At 41.6% G+C, this 20105-nt stretch overlaps 1 protein-coding gene across 1 annotated transcript in view; it reads left to right on the top strand.

The window, feature by feature from the left end:
• The first annotated feature begins 324 nt into the window (after positions 1 to 324).
• LOC141408272 (uncharacterized) overlaps positions 325 to 20105 on the top strand; it is a 149283-nt gene continuing 129502 nt past the window's right edge. The window contains exons 1-4 of the mRNA XM_074010893.1: positions 325 to 329; positions 1095 to 1309; positions 1509 to 1694; positions 1736 to 2321. Of these exons, the coding sequence (XP_073866994.1) occupies positions 325 to 329; positions 1095 to 1309; positions 1509 to 1694; positions 1736 to 2321 (992 nt within the window). The remainder of the gene's footprint in view (positions 330 to 1094; positions 1310 to 1508; positions 1695 to 1735; positions 2322 to 20105) is intronic.

The raw sequence follows: 20105 nt of genomic DNA, 5'->3' as shown, positions 1-20105 counted from the left end.
GGAGAATGAATCTATAAATGAATGAATATATGAATGCATGTGGGGGTGTGGTCTAGCGATTGCTTTATGAGCATGACCAGGACAGGAAGAGGATGGTGAGAGCATACAGTAAGTACCTGCCTGTGGAAGAGGCTGCCGTTGACTCAGAGAGGTGCCAGGGAGGTTGGTGTTTTCAAGGCGGTCAGGTTCCCCAGTTGGGAGAAGGGTGCGAAGGGCTTAAGGATTTACAGATTGATTTAGGGGAGAACACACAGGAAGCGAAACATCAGGAACGCCGGGAGACAGCAGCAGCAGGACAGGATTGAGGAAGGGTAAGAGCGCGAAATGGGGTAAGAATGCAAGAAAGGAATGGACAGATGTATGCTTTACAAGGCACTTCCACGGCGAGTGACTCATTCATCCTTACGACAACCCAGGGAGAGAGATGGGTATATATTGCATTGCCAGCCTTTGGAATGAGGGATGCGGTCCAGATAAGGCCATCGCGGCTCAGAGAGGCTGTTCAGCAGCTGTTCGATTCCTCTGGTGACAAGGACCACTCTACGTTTGGAAGTAGCACTTCTATCAGACAAGTAGAAAAGAAAAAAAAAAAGAGGGAGACAAGAAAGGTGTGGTCCCCTTGAGGGAAAAGATCTGCGAATGACAGACATTTTACATAATTCATGGAATTGCAAAGCCAGAACGTGTCAGGCAGATCTTTTCATCTGTAAAACGAAGGGGGCAGAAGATCTTCCTTTTCTCTTGTCTAATAGCCTGTGAAATCATCTAGGCAACCACCTCCCAATTTTACAGAATAAAAAACGAGGCCTGCGGGATATGTCTCGCTCAAAGTAACAGAACACCCGAGTGGAGGGACAGACCCGGAGCCGACTCCGCCCCGTCCGCAGGGCCTCTCGCCGTTCAGCCACCTTCCCAGAAAGATAAAGAACAGCGGGAGGCGGCAGGCCCGGCGGCCTAGCTGCGAGCGCCCTGGGGTTCGAGGCCGCTTCCCGGCAGCAGTGGGAGGAACGCCCCGAGGGGAGGGCAGGAGAGGGGCGGGGAGGAGTTGAGACGGGCGGGGAAGAGTTCGGGCCTCCTTTCCCACACTTCGTTAGGACGCGGGCTGGGGCGGGCCTGCAGCCGGCAGAGGGCGCGGGGAGACTCCTTGCTCGGCGGGCCCGGCAGGCCCGGCGGGCTGGGGGCGCGCTGTCGGAGCTCGCGGGCACCGGGCCCGGGCGGCCGGAGCCGGCAGGGGAAGCGCGGCGGGCGGGCAGGCGGGCGGGCGGCCGGGAACGGGCGGGGCGGGGCGGGGCGGGGCGCGAAGGGGGCGGTGCCGCGAGCGGGGGGCGGCGGCGGCGGCGGCGGCGGCGGCCGAGGAGGAGAACATGGCGGCCGCGGAGAGCGGCTGAAATGCCTGTTCTTCAGGCTGGGCGAGCGGGAGTCTGACGCGATCTGCTGAGCTCTGTCCTCCGACGGCTGCACCGCGGCCTTGAGCGCCTCGGCCTCCTGTTCGTTGCTGCTCCCTCGAGCCAAGCCTGCGTCAGGTTCCTTCTGCATCCCCCTGCGGGGGGACCCCTGCTCCGGAGGAGGGGGCCGGAGAGCCGCGGCGGCGGCGGCGGCGGCGGCGGCGGCGGGCGCCTGGGCCCAGGGGGCCGGGCTCCGGGCCCGAGGAGCGGCTGAGGCCGCGGCGGCACCGCCGCCACGGTCGCGGACGAGTGCGGCGCCGGTGAGCGCGGCCCAGAGGCGGCGGCGGCAGGTGAGTGGCGGGCGGCGGGTGCGGAGCCTCCCGGTGGGTGCAGCTGTCACGAGCCGCGCGGCCGCCGGGGCCCTAGGGGGCGGGGAGCAGCTGGCGCCCCTCCGCCCCCTGCTCTCCTTTCTCCCGCTCCATCCCCCTCCCACTTCCCCGAGTTCCCCTCGCGGCCCCGCGCGGCTGGAGGGGGCGGAGGTCGCAGCTGTCACGGGCACCAGCTGGGGGCTGCTCCCTGCCGAGGGAAATCGCTGCAGCAGCGACTTCTCTCCGCCTCTTTTCCAGTTGCCCTAGTTAGCGCGGAGAGGGCGAGCATCCGCGGAGGGGGCGCGAGCTGCGCGGCCGCCTGCCCGGCGTGGGGAGCGGGCGCCCCGGGTCGTCGCCGAGAGGGGGAGCCGGAAGTCGGCGCGGGCGCCCCTCGGCCCCGACGACGCCGTGACCTTGGCCAGCCCGCTCACCTCTCGGAGTCTCGCCTGCCCGGACCGCGAAATGGGGGCGACCGCGGCGTCCCTCTCCGTCAGCGCAGCCCTCGACGGCGCTCGGGTTTGACCCCGGCGCGCTTGCTCGCCCCTTCTCCCGAGAAGGGGTTTCGGAGGTAGACATGGGATGGACACTGGACATGTTCCTGTCGCGGCCGGTGTTTGGTCCCCTTCCTGGGGTTCAGCCGAAAGGGCCGAGGAAGGGAAGCAAACATGTTGACGAGGGGCGATTGGGAGGTGGGGTTGGTTAGTGGGCAGTGACAGAATTCAGGCCGCTCTCTAGTCCCTTGGAAAAGACCTGAAGAAATCGGACACCAGGGTCTCCAGTCCTTACTACCCAGCTGTGGTGGCTGCTTTTTAATTTTTTTTAAAAGCAGTTACCCCCATGGGTAGACACTGCCCAGTCTGACGACGTTAGAGGAAGACGGAGGGGTTGACAATACAGCCTGTGTGTGTGTGACAAGGACAGGCCACGGTGTTGTGGCCGGAGAGTTTCCTGGGAAGGAAAACTTTTAAGCTGGAGGGTCTGTTAGCCTCTCATGCTTGGCCGTCCTCGTTTCTTGTAGAGGTGTTGAACAGGCAGGTGTCCTTGTGGAGAAGGTGACATTTTTTCTTTGGAGAGGGTGAATTTTTAATGTCGAGTGTGATGTTGGTAAGTGAAGGGTTCTTGAGTGACTTGCAGCCCCAGCACCCTCTGTGGATGCCAAGAGGAATCTCTGTGGCGATGATTTGTGAGGGCTGGTGCTTACATTTCAGTGATTAAGAAATCAAGTGTCTGCTTAAAACATTACTGCCGTGAAGCGTAGATTATATGGTACAGTTGAGGGGTGGATCTCAAGGGTTAAATTTGTTTGAGGTTTGTCTCCTCTTTTGAAATTGGTTGGAGGCTAGTCTCAAAAAAAAAAAAAAAAAAAAAGCAAACAAAACAACAACAACAATAACAAAAGTTGACCAGAGGGGCCTCAGCTTGTTTCACAGAAGCTATGATGTTGTAGGAAGGGGGTCGGATTTCTTCATGTTGAGAATAATGTGAAAAGAAAGTATTATTTGCTTGGGTCTCTTGGCTCTTGAACTAGAAATAGTTTTGGATTAAAGGTAGCAGTGGGGTTTGATTCAGCTTAACAAATAGTCATTCCTTGAACTATTTGCCATAAATTAGATAAAATGGAAGTGTTTCTGTTTTATCTCCTGTACTTTGTGGAAAGGTCTAATTTGGTTTTGTGAACGAATGTCCGAAATGTTTTCTCTCTGTTTCTTCTTCAGACTTGATGCTTTGGGAACAGTGGGTCACAAAGAGGGTCTGAGTTGGGAATATATGGTTTAGAGAGAAAATAGAGGACTGCTGCTTATAAGAACAGGTGTTTAGTTTGATTTTTGTAGATGTTTTCTACTGGTTATTTAACAGCATTGAGGTTTGCTTTATAAGGTGCAGAGCGTGAATTTTACATAGCTTATACTTGATCTCTTCCTTATTTCTCTCAGAAAACCTGTAGGATTGTGCCTATTGAATGGCTTTTTGTGTGGTTTAAACCAAGGGAGTGTTTTAGATCTGCAGTGGTTTTACTGGGGGGGTGGGGGGGGGAGCGCTTGATGTAGCTAATGGTGATTGTTTCACTTAAACTACGATTATATAGACATTGCTTTTTCCTCCCTCTTTCTGCGAACATTTGTTTTTGTTTCTCCCTCAATTCCAGGGTTTCATTTCTAGAAATCTGGGCTGGAAACAGAAGCAGCAGTTTGTATAATCCCAAGAACTTGCTTATGCCAGGAAGCTGTAAGGGTAGCATGAAGTGGGTGTGATGGAAAGACACTGCTCCTGCTTAAGACATTTAACTGTTGAGGGAGTCTAAGGTCAAACTTTAATTTTTGTTGAATTTCCTGTTTTCTACTGATGTGTTAATCTTTTGGTGGGCAGAAGATTGGGTTGCTATGGTGCTAACTGGTGTATATTGTGAAAGTGCTGGCAACATATCATGCTTTTACTCTATAGGGAAGGGTGGTAAACAAGCCTAAATAATTTAAAGATGTTGTTCTCAGAATGGAATGTTCTGTGCATGTCCTCTTGATCCTGCTAATCCAGTGAGCGGTCTTCACTAGGACTAAATGTTGAGTAAGTGATGAGGGTGGTAGAGAGGTGCTGAAAGGTCGAGTGGTTGGAGAGGGGGTATTGGGCATTTCTTGAAATTCTTTTTTTTTTTTCCTTTTTGTGGAGAACGGGGTCTCGCTATATTACCCAGGCAGGTCTCAAACTCCTGGGCTCAAGCTATCCTCCCGCCTCTGCCTCCCTGAGAGCTGGGATTACAGGCATGAGCCACCGCGCCCGGCCGAAATTCTTTTCCCTATTATCTGTATCGGGAATCTGTATACCAGACTGTGATTTATAATTGTTTTTCAAGGCCGTTTTCGTTCTCCCTGTTTGGTTGTCATCAATTTCATATACCTTCTCTTCGATACTACCTCTGTTCTGTACTTTAGTTTGTCTTTTTTCTGTGTCTCCCAAGGACTCCACATTGTTTGAATGTTATGTTGCATGTCTTACAAAGTTGGTTGGCCTTAAGCCATGTGGCTTAACATCGTTTTCATTTTAGGGCAGGTGTGGGAGGTCAATACTAGCGCACAACACGGAGTAGAATCTAAGTCATGGCGCATAGGAGATCCCCGTGATGCTCATGATTGTTTTGGCAGTGGTTTTTGCCTTCTAAATATGATTATAACAGAGATTCTCAGAGGACCTCCTGGCAGAGGTCCAAAAATGTTTTGGAGGGTTCCATTTTGCATTACTTGCAAATATTGAATGCTGTGGTGGGTGTGGGCTCGGGTGAAAACCATGTGTCTCAGGAGGTGGATGTCAGAACACTGTATCTGATCTGGGCCGCAGAACCGTATACATTTCTCCCTATCTTAGATAACTTTCCTACCCATTTGGGAAGACTAGACTGTAAGGACTTTTTAAAATTGCTGCTTTCCCAGATTAGCCAGTAGTTTAGCTGTTGGCGATTGGCAACTAAGGACAGGCCTCATGTTCTATTCTTAACATTGAAGATGAGATCTAGTCATTTAAAACCTTCCCTTTTCTTTATATTTTAGTTAGACCTTGCGCCTTTCAACATTTGATGTCAGAGGTCATAAAATGGCCTAGTGGCAACTAGGTACCATTCTTGCTTGCTTTTTTTATAGCTTAGTTCTGGAAAATGGTTTGTGGTCATGTAGTATTTGGATTAATGTATAGAAATGATTATTATGTATTTCTGCAGGATACATGGCTGAATAAGGGAAATTATTATAAAACACTGATACCAACATGTAAGTCCAATTCGATAAGTTTAAGTAAAGTGAGTTGTATCCGTGCTTCTTTCCCCATAACCCCATCTGCAACACTGAATTTTTGAGGCTCCTTGGAGTGATAGGCTTTTAGAAAAGCTTAGTATGGTTATCATATTTAAACGATAAGTAGCTTATGCCAAAATAGAAGCTCTAGTCACTCGAGGAGTTATGGAAGACTCACCCTCATCTTAGATATATTTTGTTCTTACCGCTCCCCGAGAGTGTGTTTTAGTGTGTGGAGGGCAGGGATGTTTGGTTTTACTGAGTAGCCCTGACCTGACCATTAGGCACAGACAGGCCAGACTCATAAAAATAGGTGCAAGCACAGAAGCAAAATGCAGCCATTATCAGGACCAGAATTCTAATTGCACTGGATTATCCAGTTTTTCCAGAGTGATGCTTCATTTTTGCCCTTTCAGCTTATAATTGTGAAGCAATTTTAAAGCATCTTTTAGAAATGGAGCGCTGACTTCAGACAGACAGAGGTGTCTAGCTCTTCCAGATACTTAGGTTGATGTAGCCTTGAGCTATAACCACACTAAACTTCAGTTTTTATATTTAAAATTGAAGTAATGTACTTGTCCTCATTTTGTAATCTTTAAAATAAATTATTAAATATGTTTAGCATGTGATTGGCACATAGACATTAATGACTAGCTAACAAATGGGTGTTTCATTAGCGAATTCATCACCAGATTCTCGCATTCTTTTCTTTGTAATTTCTCAAATTTTTTCCTTTATTTCTGGTTCTGCAATCTGGTCCTCCTGTCATTTGCACATGGAGTAATAGGAGTCACATTGACTCTGTGGGCCTGAGTTTCTTTATCATAAAATGAGCATATTGGTCTAATTTCACATTTCTTCTTGTTTTAAAATTCTTTTTTTTTTTTTTTTTTTTTTGAGGCCGAGTCTCGCTCTGTCGCCCAGGCTGGAGTGCAGTGGCGCGATCTCGGCTCACTGCAAGCTCCGCCTCCCGGGTTCCCGCCATTCTCCTGCCTCAGCCTCCCGAGTAGCTGGGACTACAGGCGCCGCCACCACGCCCGGCTAATTTTTTTTGTATTTTTAGTAGAGACGGGGTTTCATTGTGTTAGCCAGGATGGTCTCGATCTCCTGACCTCGTGATCCGCCCGTCTCGGCCTCCCAAAGTGCTGGGATTACAGGCTTGAGCCACCGCGCCCGGCCTCTTGTTTTAAAATTCTATGATTTGTAGGTTTACAGCTGTTTGCTTGCATGCATTTACCTCTCTAATTTATCCTACACATAAATGCTGAAGAAATTCCCTTCTAAAAAAAAATTTTTTTTTATGTTATTGTTTTCAGAGGAGACTTTCTGTGGGCAAATTTATCAAATGTAAATCATTTAAACTGATTCTTTCATTTCCCATTCCAGAAAATTTGCTGTAGATGGCATATGCAGAAATGCTTCACAAACTGTAAAGTGTTAAACAATGAAGAAAGTATTATGATAATCATAGATATCTTGCGTCTTTGCTTTTACATGTTCCATTTTCTTCATTTAAATTGGATTTCCTTTATGTTCTCGTGACCTTCAAAAACAGCATCAAAGCTGGTATGTTTTCAAGAAAGCTTGATTTTTATCACTCCCTTAGCATTAGTTATTCTGTTCTATATAATAAACTTCTCTTTCTCGCTCCTTCTTTTGAGAGAGATTCTCTTTTTAGTGTATGTTGATTGGTTTTCCTAAACAGATTGGAAAATGCTTGAGATGCTGTGAACTACAATATTTAGAGTAAAAGAACCTTAAATGATCATTTAGGACGGCCTTCTTAATGTTACAGCTGAGCAGACTAAGTCCATGCAGATGCAGTTGGGAATGGGGTTTCTTTGAGAGTTACTTTTTGTATTGAAAGTTAAAATATCAGAAAGAGATTTTAAATTATAAGAATTCTTGTAAGCTTTTGAGTAATGTGTAAGCTAGGAGGAAGGGAGCATTTTTTTTTTGACCGAAATTTGACTCTAAAATATTGTAAGAAGGTATTAATCAGGAATTAATTAAGACCGTTCTCTCAAAAACTACAAAAATATCTGCAGAAAAATGTCTGCTTTTCTTGTAAGGCCCTCATTCACAGTCAGCAAATATTTACTGAATATTGTCTCTGAGCCAGGTACTGTGCTAGCTCTACATATTACATTTCATACATGAGGAAACAAGGCTCAGGGAAGTTAAGTGGCTGACGTAAGATTGCACAGCTTGTAGGTGTTAGGGATGACATTTGAGTTCAAGCCTACTGAGTGGAAATCATATTCATACCTTTCAGTTGACTTCTCTTCAAGCATGTTCATCACACTTGGCCACATTATACTTTTTTTTTTCTTTCTGAACTTTCTTTCTCTTGAATACATGTGTTGTGGAGACTCCTGCAGTCTCATTCCTTTCTGATAACCCGGGAGCCATACATACCAGTTACTTAATGAAAATGTCACTTTAAGATTCTTGTGGACCGGGCGTGGTGGCTCACGTCTGTTATCCCAGCACTTTCAGAGACTGAGGCAGGCAGATCATGAGGTCAGGAGTTCGAGACCTGGCCAATATGGTGACACCCCGTTTCTACTAAAAATACAAAACTTAGCGCGGTGTGGTGGCGCAAGCCTGTAGTCCCGGCTACTCAGAAAGCTGAGGCAGAAGAATTGCTTGAATCAGGGAGGCAGAGGCTGCAGTGAGCCGAGATCGCGCCACTGCACTCCAGCCTGGGTGACAGAGGGAGACTCCATCTTAAAAAAAAAAAAAGAGATTCTTGTGCTGTTTCTGGTCTCACCTTTGTACTTCAGTAATGTTGATTCTTTGGTGCTTTTACCCAGGTAAGCTTATCTTTGGTTGGTTTTGGATTCTTAGCCATAAAATTCTGCCTCTCAAGTTTTGTTGGTATTTAAATAGCTAAAGCTTAGCGTGCTTTGGTTTTGTTTTTGTTTTTTTGGAACAAATTGCTTGGTCATTCTCTGTGATTCCAGTTGTAATTTGAATGGTTGATTTTATCTTAAAATTTCAGTTTGCCTATGTGGTTAAAACATTTACATACTTTTATTATCAAGCATATTTGATTAGTTAACAAAAGATATTCTATTGTGAGTATATGTATGTATATAAACATATCACATCGTATTTGACCAGATAGTTGAAGGATGAAATGTCCTTGAGTTTTGAAAACATCTGTATGTGTAATATTGACTTTACTTTGGTGAATTTGTTTGGAAGAAATAAAAAGTTACTCTGCAATGTCTAATATCTCCCTCTCTATCCTAAATGGTACAGGTAGTCTGTAATTGAATTTCTAAGTAGCTACTCAATCATTCGTTCAAGACATAGTTATATGAGTACATACTTTGTTCAAGGTAGTGTGCTGTAAAAAGATAGCGGTTATTGGGAAATTAACCGATAAGATATAGATCCTGTTCTTAAGGAGATTATGACTTGGGAGAGGTGATAAGACAAACATACAAATACCTATACTACTAATTGAATGTGATGAGTGCTGTGAGACAGGTCCTGAAACAGTACTTTGAACATTCAGGGAGAGGGAGTGATTATTGTATTTTCATTTGAGAAAGATCAGGGCAAGTTTTATGGAGGGCTTGGTGGTAGACAAAAGCATTGAGGGCAGGGGATTATTTCTTTAAGAATAGGGACAAGGAGAACAGTATATTCAGGAAGATTAAATAGCAAAGATGAAAAGACAGGAAGTAATGCAGGGGAAAGTGCAAGGAGTGTGGCATCAACTGAAGTGGGAGAGGGAAGCATATCGTCTAGGTGTAGAACAAAACATTGGTGGATTTTAATGGAAGGAGGTGGTGGGGAGCAGTATGTAGTAAGTATGTAGATATGGATGAAAATGAGAAATGTCAATTTTCCAAATTTACGTGGATCTTTTCTTGGCAGGTTTTATACCCCAAATTTTATATTTTTGGTTTTTGAAATGATTCCATATGTAAGGCTTACCCACACTGGGAACTTATTCACTCATTTTTATGTATATTTAAATACAGATTATATGTTTTTTTTTTTGAATAGAAGTTAGTACAAAATCTTTTTCACTGCCTTATATTTTTTTGAATTAACTTTTTTATTTTTTACTTTTGATTATGAATTATGCCTTAACCTACATGTGATGTGAGATATGCATATTACATGATACTTGCCCAAGAGTTAGCCAGTTGATCCAACATGATTTATTAACGTATTCATTTTAATAATTCCCCACTATTTTGAAGTCTACATTTTGATGTGCTGTTTCTATACTCCCTTTTCTCTGATTCTGCATTATTTATTCCAAAAAGAGGTACATCTATTTAATATGTGACAGTTCCTTACCGGTTTATATATTGTTACTGATAAGGCAAATCCTGCCATCAACTTTAAAAAAGTATTTTAACCTCCCAGTAGTTCTTAGATGCTGATTTGAGTTTATTAAATATATAGATGAATTTTGGACCAACCAGGATTGCATTATTCCAACATTCCTCCAGCCTCGTTCTATGGCCCTTTGTTTATCAGGTCTAATTTCATCCCCTCTAGATGTCCTTTATATTGTTCTTCGTGTACTTCTTTTCCATTTTATCTTCTGTTTCATACCACAGACTTTTTTTTTAAGCAGTAAGTATTCTTTTTTTTTTTCCTTTTGAGATGGAGTCTCTCTGCCACCCAGGTTGGAGTGCAGTTGCGCAATCTCTTCTCACTGCAACCTCTGCCTTCCAGATTCAAGTGATTCTCCTGCCTCAGCCTCCCGAGTAGCTGAGATTACAGGTGCTTGCCACCACGCCTGGCTAATTTTTGTATTTTTAGTAGAGACGGGCTTTCACTATGTTGGCCAGGCTGGTCTCGAACTCCTGACCTCGTGATCCACCCGCCTCAGCCTCCCAAAGTGCTGGGATTACAGGCGTAAGCCACCACAGCCGGCCTTTTAAACAGTGTGTTATCACTTGGCATTCTTTAAGATGATGGAGTGGACCTGTTTGTTCAGTGTAAAATTGTCTCTTTGTATAAATATAAGTGTATCTGATTGTATAAATGAGATTGGTCATATAAGTTGGAAGCCCCTGGCTCTCATTTATAGTTCATGATTTGTTTTACTGATTTATTTATGCCTTGCCATGTTCCAAAAAGGATTTAAAGCAGGCTGTGTCATGAAGAGTCTTGGACCTTGTTCCAGCCCTGTCTGTTATTTGACTGATGCCCCTAGCCTATGTTACTCATTACACGGAGGGAACAGCGTTGAAGACAACTAGTGTCACTGAATGTGCTGTGGTGTGTCTTTTGCCAAACTGGTAGTAATTCAGAGATGATACAGTGTAATTGGGGTACCTTTAAAGATAGGTCCTTTGAAACTTTGATAGCATACAGCAGAAATTGGTTGGAAGTATCCCTGCTGGGTAGGCTGTTAAAGAGCCTTCACTCCTGGGACCCCAGGCACTTTTAGCACAGTAGTTTCTTTTTTTCTTTTCTTTTTTTTTTTTTTTTGAGGTGGAGTTTTGCTTTTGTCGCCCAGGCATGTGCCACCATGCCTGGCTAATTTTGTATTTTTAGTAGAGACGTGGTTTCTTCATGTTGGTCAAGCTGGTCTCGAACTTCTGACCTTAGGTGATCCGCCCGCCTTGGCCTCCCAAAGTGCTGGAATTACAGGTGGGAGCCACCGCGCCCGGCCAGTAGTTTCTTAACATTAAATTATCTGCGAAATGGAAGAAATACTAGAGGTCTATGAGGATGTTTCTTCTCTTTCAGTCTGTTGTGGTGGTTTGTAGTTTACAGGGGCTTGGGTAACTGGATTTTAGGTTTATTATTTTAAATAGTAGACTATTAACACTATTTTGTATTGCAGTAGAGATCACTTACGCAGATCTTTTTTATACTATTTCATAGAGATTAACTGGTCACCTTGTGGCAGAGGAGTTAAGAATGATCTAATTTAAAGATGACTTACTCAGTATTTTTTCACAAAAAGACGAATGTCCCAAGTTTGTTACCACCTTCTGTGAAACGTGGCTATACGTGGTATGTTACCTAGCAAACACACTTAATCTGCCCCTTTGAGATAAATAGGATAAGTTCTTAACAGTGATTCAAAAAGTATCTATCTTTCAGAACAACAACAAAAAATTTAATGCTGTAGAGAAAGGATATTGAAAATGGATATTTATAATTATTTCTATTATGGAATTTAATTGCTGAAAATTATGTGTGTTACCTTAAGAGCTTTTTGTGTATGTATACTTGAACTTGGAAACAGAATTTTCTAACCTGTATAAAAATCTTGTAAAAGAGGTGTTTAGTGGTTTTGAGCCCATCTGCTGAAAACACAAAAAGGCAATACCATCTGATTAGTTTATAAGAACAACTGATGGCCATCAGAAGATATGGAAATGCTCTAGCTGAATTTTGGCAAAAACCTTTGCTTAAATGGTGAATGGGATTGGAAATTGAATATCATGTTTTATTCAGTGCACCCAGTAATGGAGTTCTTCTTTTGGTTTTATTCATCTTTGTGAGGTAACATTTTTCAGCTATGATAACCATTAAAACCAAATAAAAGTTATATCTCATAAAAATGAACTGAATTTAGAACCAGACCTTCAAGTTGCTATATTACAAGTATGAAAGCAAGATATAAAAATAACAAACCATGTTCATTTACATTGCTGTCACAAAAAGTAGTGAATGGTGTTTATTAATAACAATATTGGGAAAAGCACAGAGTTTTTGTGCCATCAATAAGAAAAGTAAATGTTTAAAAATTTGTTTACTTGCTATAATAAATATTCTTTTTAATTTCCATTTTTGTGTATGCTATATGTACACAAATTTATTGATTTGGTGTGCAGTATATATAAATTATAAATAAGTATAATGGCTTCTTATTTAGAAACTTTTAAACCATGAGATATGTCACAAAAATGGCTATCATGATTCTATACCAAAAATTCTTTTTTTTTTTTTTTTTTTTTGAGACGGAGTCTTACTCTGTCGCCCAGGCTGGAGTGCAGTGGCCGGATCTCAGCTCACTGCAAGCTCCGCCTCCCGGGTTCACGCCATTCTCCTGCCTCAGCCTCCCGAGTAGCTGGGACTACAGGTGCCCGCCACCTCGCCCGGCTAGTTTTTTTTTGTACTTTTTAGTAGAGACGGGGTTCACCGTGTTAGCCAGGATGGTCTCGATCTCCCGACCTCGTGATCCGCCCGTCTCGGCCTCCCAAAGTGCTGGGATTACAGGCTTGAGCCACCGCGCCCGGCCATATACCAAAAATTCTTAACCTGGGGTTCATAGAATAAGAGCCCCTAGATAGGCTTTAGGGGATCTGTAAGCACTTTGAAATTGTATGTAAAATTTTGTGAGTCTATATATTTATCTGGGGAGAGGATCTAGAGTTTTCACCAAATTCCTGAAAGGGTCCATGACCTCCCCCAATGGTTTAGGATCTCTGCTTTTGAGGAGTGGGACCTCAGTAACTCTATTCATCCAGTTGTACCCTCTTGCCAAGTTTGATGGATATATCTGATGTCATTACTCAAGCCCACCGTATGACTAGATGTGCAGTCTGTTTTTCCACTTTGCAATAGATGTGATTGCAGTGCCTTTGGCTTTTACAGGTGTTTGAATTCTGTCTGTTTATTGCACAACTACCTGGCCCTCCATCCCTTGGCTACTTTTATATATGTTATTTTCCATCTGTATCACCTTAACCCCCAATTAAAAAGAGTAGACCTATTGTATGGATGTAGAGACAGGAATATATATAAAGAGCCCAGTTTCAATTCACTTTGCTTCAAGTATCCCTGCTGGGTAGGCTGGGATTCACAGTTGTTGTGCTTTTGACCTATCTTTAGCATCTGAATTTCAGCTTTCTAGAATTCTTTGGGTCTGATTTGACATATGCTAAAAACACTTTGCAAGTTCTGTAGGCTCTTTTCTCCTCACTGATACCATTCTAATTCAGGCTTAATTATTATTCTTTTTTTTCTTTTGGGGCTTAATTATTGGTCAAACAATTAATTAATTGGTCAAGCAAAGTGGTCCCACTCCCCAGTGAGTTCCTTCTTCGTGTATGTCCCAAATTTTGATTTGGAATGATTATCCTAATTTTTACTTTAATGGTACTGTTTTGCTCAAAAAAACCTTCAGTGGTTCCTCATTACTGTCAAGATAAAGTTGTTCCTTAGCCTGGCATTTAAAGCTTTCCAGTGTCTGGCACCAACTTTCTTTCCTGGGTTCATTTCCCACTAGTCTGCCCCAATAAATTGTGTTTTGAAATAAAATTGTCAGTTTTTTGTCCTCTAAACATCTCTTGAGCTTTTCTCTTTCTACTTCTTTATATGTTATTTTCCAAGGAATGTTCTCCCTTAATCTAGTCTATGCCTCTTGAAATTCTACCTATCCTTTACAGCTCAACTCAGATTTCACCTTGCTTATTAAGTGTTCAGACCATAAAATTTAAAAGTAATCAATTCCTTCTGTGAACTCTCAGTATTTATTTTCCTTGTTATTCACTTAATACTTCACATGTACAACCTTGTACCTTACGAAATTTTTTGTTTTTGTGTGTCCTGTCTCCTATATTAGGGTGTGAGAATGGCAAATGGGGATTATGTTTTATATTTTGTCCTCCTCTGCATTGTCTTACACACATAGATATTACAATATTTTCCAAGTCATATTGATTAAATCATAATGCTACTTATGAATATACTTAGAGAAATAGACCTTTTGTGGGTGTGAATGTGTGCATGTTTGCACGCATGCGCGTGTTCCTGGAATACTCGCAGATAAACTAGGGATTTTCTTGACTAGTTTCAGGGTATTTAGGGAATTGAATTGGAAATCTGATATTGCTTGGAGAACTTGTTGTTCCACAACATAAGAAGTTGGCTGTAAAGGGATATGCTCAGAAATCTGGAGTAGCCTGGTGAGTCATTGTTCTCCAGTGTAGAGCGCTACCTGTCCCGGGTGACAGAAAAACTTGGGTTCTTTCCTCTGTCTTCTTTACAGTGATGGAAACACAAAATCCTCATGTATTGAGGATTACTACATTTCTGTTTTAATTTTTCAACACAGTCTTCACAATAAAATACAAATTTTAATTGCATATCTGTTGTTTGATAATATGGGGCACCATAAAGTAGTTATATTTTAGGATTCTTGCCTTTCAAGGAGATTATAACCCCTATAAGGGAGTCTCATTTGCTATAAATCATACATGAATTTAAAAATAATATACAGCAATATGAAATATGTCACATGGAGTATATGGCTTAGTTTTTAACTGAGATATATGGAAACTTATCTAGCACTTAACTATTTTTTCACTCACTTGAAATTTATTATCACGTATACTTGTCTCTGTATTTTTTTTTTTTTAAGACGGAGTGTTGCTCTGTCGCTGGGGCTGGATGTAGTGGCATGATCTTGGCTCACTGCAACCTCCGCCTCCTGGGTTCAAGCAATTCTCCTGTCTCAGCCTCCTAAGTAGCTGGGATTTCAGATGTGCACCACCACACACAGCTGATTTTTATGTTTTTAGTAGAGATAGTGTTTCGCCATGTTGGCCAGGCTGGTCTTGAACTCCTCACCTCAGGTGATCTGCCTGCCTCGGCCTCCCAAAGTACTGGGATTACAGGCGTGAGCCACTGCACTTGGCTACTTGTCTCTGTTTTTACGTATATCCTTTCCTTCCAGATTGTAAATTATAGTGGATAGAGACTATTTATTGTACTAGTTTGTACCACAGTGCTTTCATAATGCTCTACCCATAGTATACATACATGTTCGTTACCGATGATACTAGAAGCCTAGTATGATCTGGGTAGGTTTTCTAGAGGAAGTAGGTTTGAATTCAATTTGTGGGCTTTGGAATGTTGCTTATGGCGTAGTCCCATGGAACATGAAAAAAGCGTTTTTAGTTAATAAAGTAGGTTTGGTGTACCATCTAGAACATGAAGCCTCCTTGATTACTGTGGCTTTGGCCCTAAAGTGACTCGCATCAATTCTTCTTATAGACTATCGGCTAAAAGTAGTCATAGGGTACTAGGGTACTACTTAAGGGGCTAGGAAGTGTGGGTAAGAACATGAATATTTGGTGAGGAGTAAATGATTTTGCCTTACTATAGCAGAATTGATTTTCTTTAGCGATGAATACCAAAATTGGTAGACCCTGCTTGGAGTTATTGAAGAAAAGAGGAATTGCTTTTATGTGTCAACCTAAATGAAATTTTTATTATTAAATTTATTTGTGAAAAGAACTTACAAGTACTGAATGGTAGCCTTTGGGACAGTTAAAGGAGAAATTTTACTAGTGTGTCTATTTTAGGGGTAAGTATTATGGATTTTTTTAGTTTGCTACCATCTTTAGAGTGGATATTTGAAGCAGAAAGTGAATATTTGACTTCAGTATACCTGATCCAGGACTTTCCTACATATATGGTTTAACTGGTAAGATTACAGGTAAGAAAAATGATAGAGGGAGTAAAGGGCTTAGATACTTTTGGAGACTTTTGCTGTCTGAGGAGTTCACAAAATTTCTCTAGTATCCTTAGAAGTCATTTTCCCCCATTATCAACATATTGCTAATTAATTAAAACCTGTTTTCTCCATTTTTTGTTTGCCTTTCTAATGCTTGGTTTGTTAAGGACTATTGGGTGGTGGTTAAAATAGTTGGCCAACTATCAGTGTTGGCAAAGTGTGCAGAACTGCTAGGAAGCTTAGATCCTTATTTGTCCATGAGGCTTGTTTTTTCCCTGTTTTATTCCTAAAGTCATCAATCCTGAACTTTTTAAACCTTAGACTTTCTGACTATGTTCCAATATTTTTTTCTTTTTTCTTTTTTTTTTTTGAGACGGAGTTTTGCTCTTGTTGCCGAGGCTGGAGTGCAGTGGGGCAACCTCGGCTCACTGCAACCTCCGCCTCCTAGGTTCAAGTGATTCTCCTGCCTCAGCCTCCCGAGTAGCTGGGATTACAGACATGCACCACCATGCCCAGTTCATTTTGTATTTTTAATAAAGACGGGGTTTCTCCATGTTGGTCAGGCTGGTCTTGAACTCTCCACGTCAGGTGATCTGCCCGCCTCGGTCTCCCAAAGTGCTGGGATTACAGGCATGAGTCACTGCACTTGACTGTTTTTTCCTTTTTAATGTTGAATAATGAACCATATAAAATAAATGATGACATTTTAATAACAAATTCAAAGAAAAGGAAGTATATAGAGTTAAAAAGTGCAAGTCTCTGTCTTGAAGACTTTTTTTTATGGTAGCTGTTAATTTAGACTGTGTAGTAAACACCCCTTCCCCCATTCTTTTTTATTTTTTTTAGGTCATAGCATCCTTCCCTTTGGCCCAAAGGATGGGCATGTGACTCAGGCTTGGTCTGTCATAACACTTAATTCTCTTGGACACAGTGATTGCTGCCGGATGGCCATGTGATGAGCTAAGTAGGTTGAGTCCTTCCTTGAGATTGAAAAACATATTAGATGAAGGACAGGTTCATCCCGTTGGAGTTGCTAAGCTGAGTTAACATAGAGAGTGCCATGAAGGAAGCCCATCTGCCATAGGAAAGAATGAGGCCAACATAAAGAGTAAAGCAGAGCTGACTGAGACAGACAGACTCACTCACACATACACTCACTGTCACATGCTTCAGTGCATAAGCATTGGGAGCCATTGGAGCCTTTAGATCTAGTTGCACTCTATATTAGATCCACCCAATATTTCCCAGTTAAATGAACTAATCAGTTGCCAGTTTGCTTGTGCTGGTTTGCATTGTGTTCCTGTTTTTTGTAACTGAAAGAGTCCTTGCTAATCCAGACCCCTGTTGGCATCATCATCATCATCATTAGAATCTATGTAGTAAATTTTTTTCCAGGTCTCGGTACCAGGAAAAGCTGTGTTTCCTTTGACTAGCTGGTTCGCTTGTATTACGTAGTCATCATCACTTTTGGAACTGATAGTTCTTTCTCTCTTTGGCTAATGATTTAGTTAGCTGGGGGTACATGTCTCAGTTGGATGCTCTATGGCTGCTTTATTCAGGTGATTTATGGCTGAGCTGAATGCTGGGAAACTCTTGCTTTGAGGACTTTGGGGTCAAAATCATTGTGATGACATTGAAGGCTATAGAACTTTGGGACTCAATTTGACTGTCCATTGGTGCAGATTCAGAATCATTTTCAGAGGGTAATTTCGGCTCGTTACTTTCTTGGCTCACCTCCGTGGAGAGGTGGGTTGGCAGGCTACTTAGGCATCTTTAGTGGTTATGTTCCTTAATTATTGTAAGAGAATATTCACTTGACTGCGTTTGATTGACTATGAAATATATATAGTACCTATAATTGGCAGTATGGAATAGCTTCACTCTAGCAAGTATGTATCCACATACTCTGCCCCGTGATTTTTATTAAAAAACCTAGAAACAGCATTTTTTTGAGAACTGCTTAAAACTCATTCAATCCATTGCTTTAGAAATAATCAGTTTTTACTGGACTAGGCAAGAATACCAGAGAGTATGTTGATTGCATTGTTTTAGACTGGGATAGAATTGCTTTTGCAGAGTTGTTCTTTGGTGTAATGCAATAAACATTTATTGAGAGCTATTAAAACAAACAGCTTTATGAAATTTAGCACTCCTCTTGTAGAATTATTGTGAGGATATTATCTCCTTTATCTCAGTGTCCTTGTTGATGTTGTTACTACTATTACAGTACTACTGTTACTATTAGTGGCTCATCTGGAGGACTAAGATGAGCTCATAAAATGAGTTAATATGTGATGGGCAAATACTGTCTTTAGCTGGAAGCAAATATTTATATTCAAAGGGAGACAGCTTTGTGGATGAGGGTCTGTGTTAGGAGTATGGGCTCTGGAGCCAGATTTCCTAAGCTTGAATTCTGGCTGTCTCTGCTACTACCTAGTTGTTGCGTTACTTAACCTCTTGGCGCCTCAGCCTTTTCATCTATTAAATAGGGATGATAGTATCTATCTCCACAAAGTGGTTGTGAGAATTTTGTGAGTTTATACGTACAAAATGCTTAGGTCATGCCTGGTCCAGAACATATACAATAAAGGTGAGCTGCTGTTTTTTTTTTTTTTGTTTTTTTTTAAATGTTTAAAATAAATAGTACATAGTTATGGGGTGCCTATGATATTTTGATACATGCATATGATGTATAATGATCAAATCGGGATATTTAGGATATCCATTACCTCAAACATTTATCATTTCTTTATGTCGGAAACATTTCAGATCTATTGTTTTTTATCATCTTCATCATCATCATTAGACTCTATGGTAGTAATTCTTTCTCCGGGTCTCAGTACCAGGAGAAGCTGTGTTTCCTTTGACCAGCTGGTTCACTTGTATTATGCAGTCATCTTGACTTTTGTAACTGATGGTTATTTCTCTCTTTGGAAGGGAACTCAGAGTCAAATGTGTGTTCCTTCTCTTATAACTGTATAGGACCTTATGGCATATCAACCATAAACTGTGGTAAACTGACCTCTGACTTTATCTTATTTTCCTCCCTCATTTTCTCTATGCCCAATTTCTTCTTTCTTTTTAATTCTAATACACCCTGTGAACGGTCTCAAATCCTGTTTGGAGTAATATGGAAACAAGCAAGTGATTTCATTGTAGCATGTGCTCATATTGAAATTTCAGATTAATTTTCATTTAATTTACCTTAAGCTAGCTACTTCCTCCTGACAAGGAGGAGCTATAATTTTTATTAAGATATCTCAAGTCATATCATAGATGGGTTACTTCTGGGAAGGTTCCCTTTGACAGCTAATCCTATTGATGGTGTTAGCTTTCTTTTAAGCTTTAATTACAAAGAAAACTGTGAAAATTTCATTTTATAATTATGACTTTTATTCTCATTTTTTTCTTTGTCTTTTGCTCCAGCCATCTTTTGTGGATTTGGGAAGGAAAAGGGGGGCTTATTTAAAAAATTTGTGAACCCATCGTTTTAAGAATACTCTTCAGAATAAGACTTTTATATTAGGTTATAGCATAGGCAGAGTAAAGTCTGTATGTGTTGTTATTGTCTTTCTTTTACAAACCAGAACATTAATGAATTTATTTGCAATGACAAAAAAAGTGGAATGTCCCAAAGTCTAGAATATTCCTGAATATTCTGGTTATGTCATTAGCATAATCATTTCCCCAAGCAGATGTACATGGGGCTGATATTGCCTTTTTTGGGGGAGAATTTAAAATAATTTTAATGAATGAAATGTCTCAAGTCTTTTTTAAAATTTGTAGATTCCTTCTTCCCCCCATCCCCTTTTTTTTCTTTGTAATTTACTTTTGAAGAACCTGGGTGGTTGTCCTGTAGAATTTCCTACAGTCGGGATTGCAGTTTGGTTAAACATGTTGCTCTGCCCTCTATATATCCTGTAAATCGATAGTTTGATGTAGAAGCTTGATAAAGGTTTTATTTTTTTGGTGGGGGGAGGACAAGACACCTTTATAGATGGTATGTGAGACACACAAAATCTCTGGTTATCTCTTGTGATGTTAGCAGTTGTTGGTATTACTATTAGCTTTTGCTTCTTAAAATCCTAAAGTGAACACCATGTTGTCTAGAAGAAAA

Source organism: Macaca fascicularis, chromosome 13, assembly GCF_037993035.2.
Source record: "Macaca fascicularis isolate 582-1 chromosome 13, T2T-MFA8v1.1".
Lineage (NCBI taxonomy): Eukaryota > Metazoa > Chordata > Mammalia > Primates > Cercopithecidae > Macaca > Macaca fascicularis.
This window is presented reverse-complemented; position numbering and strand designations above follow the sequence as displayed.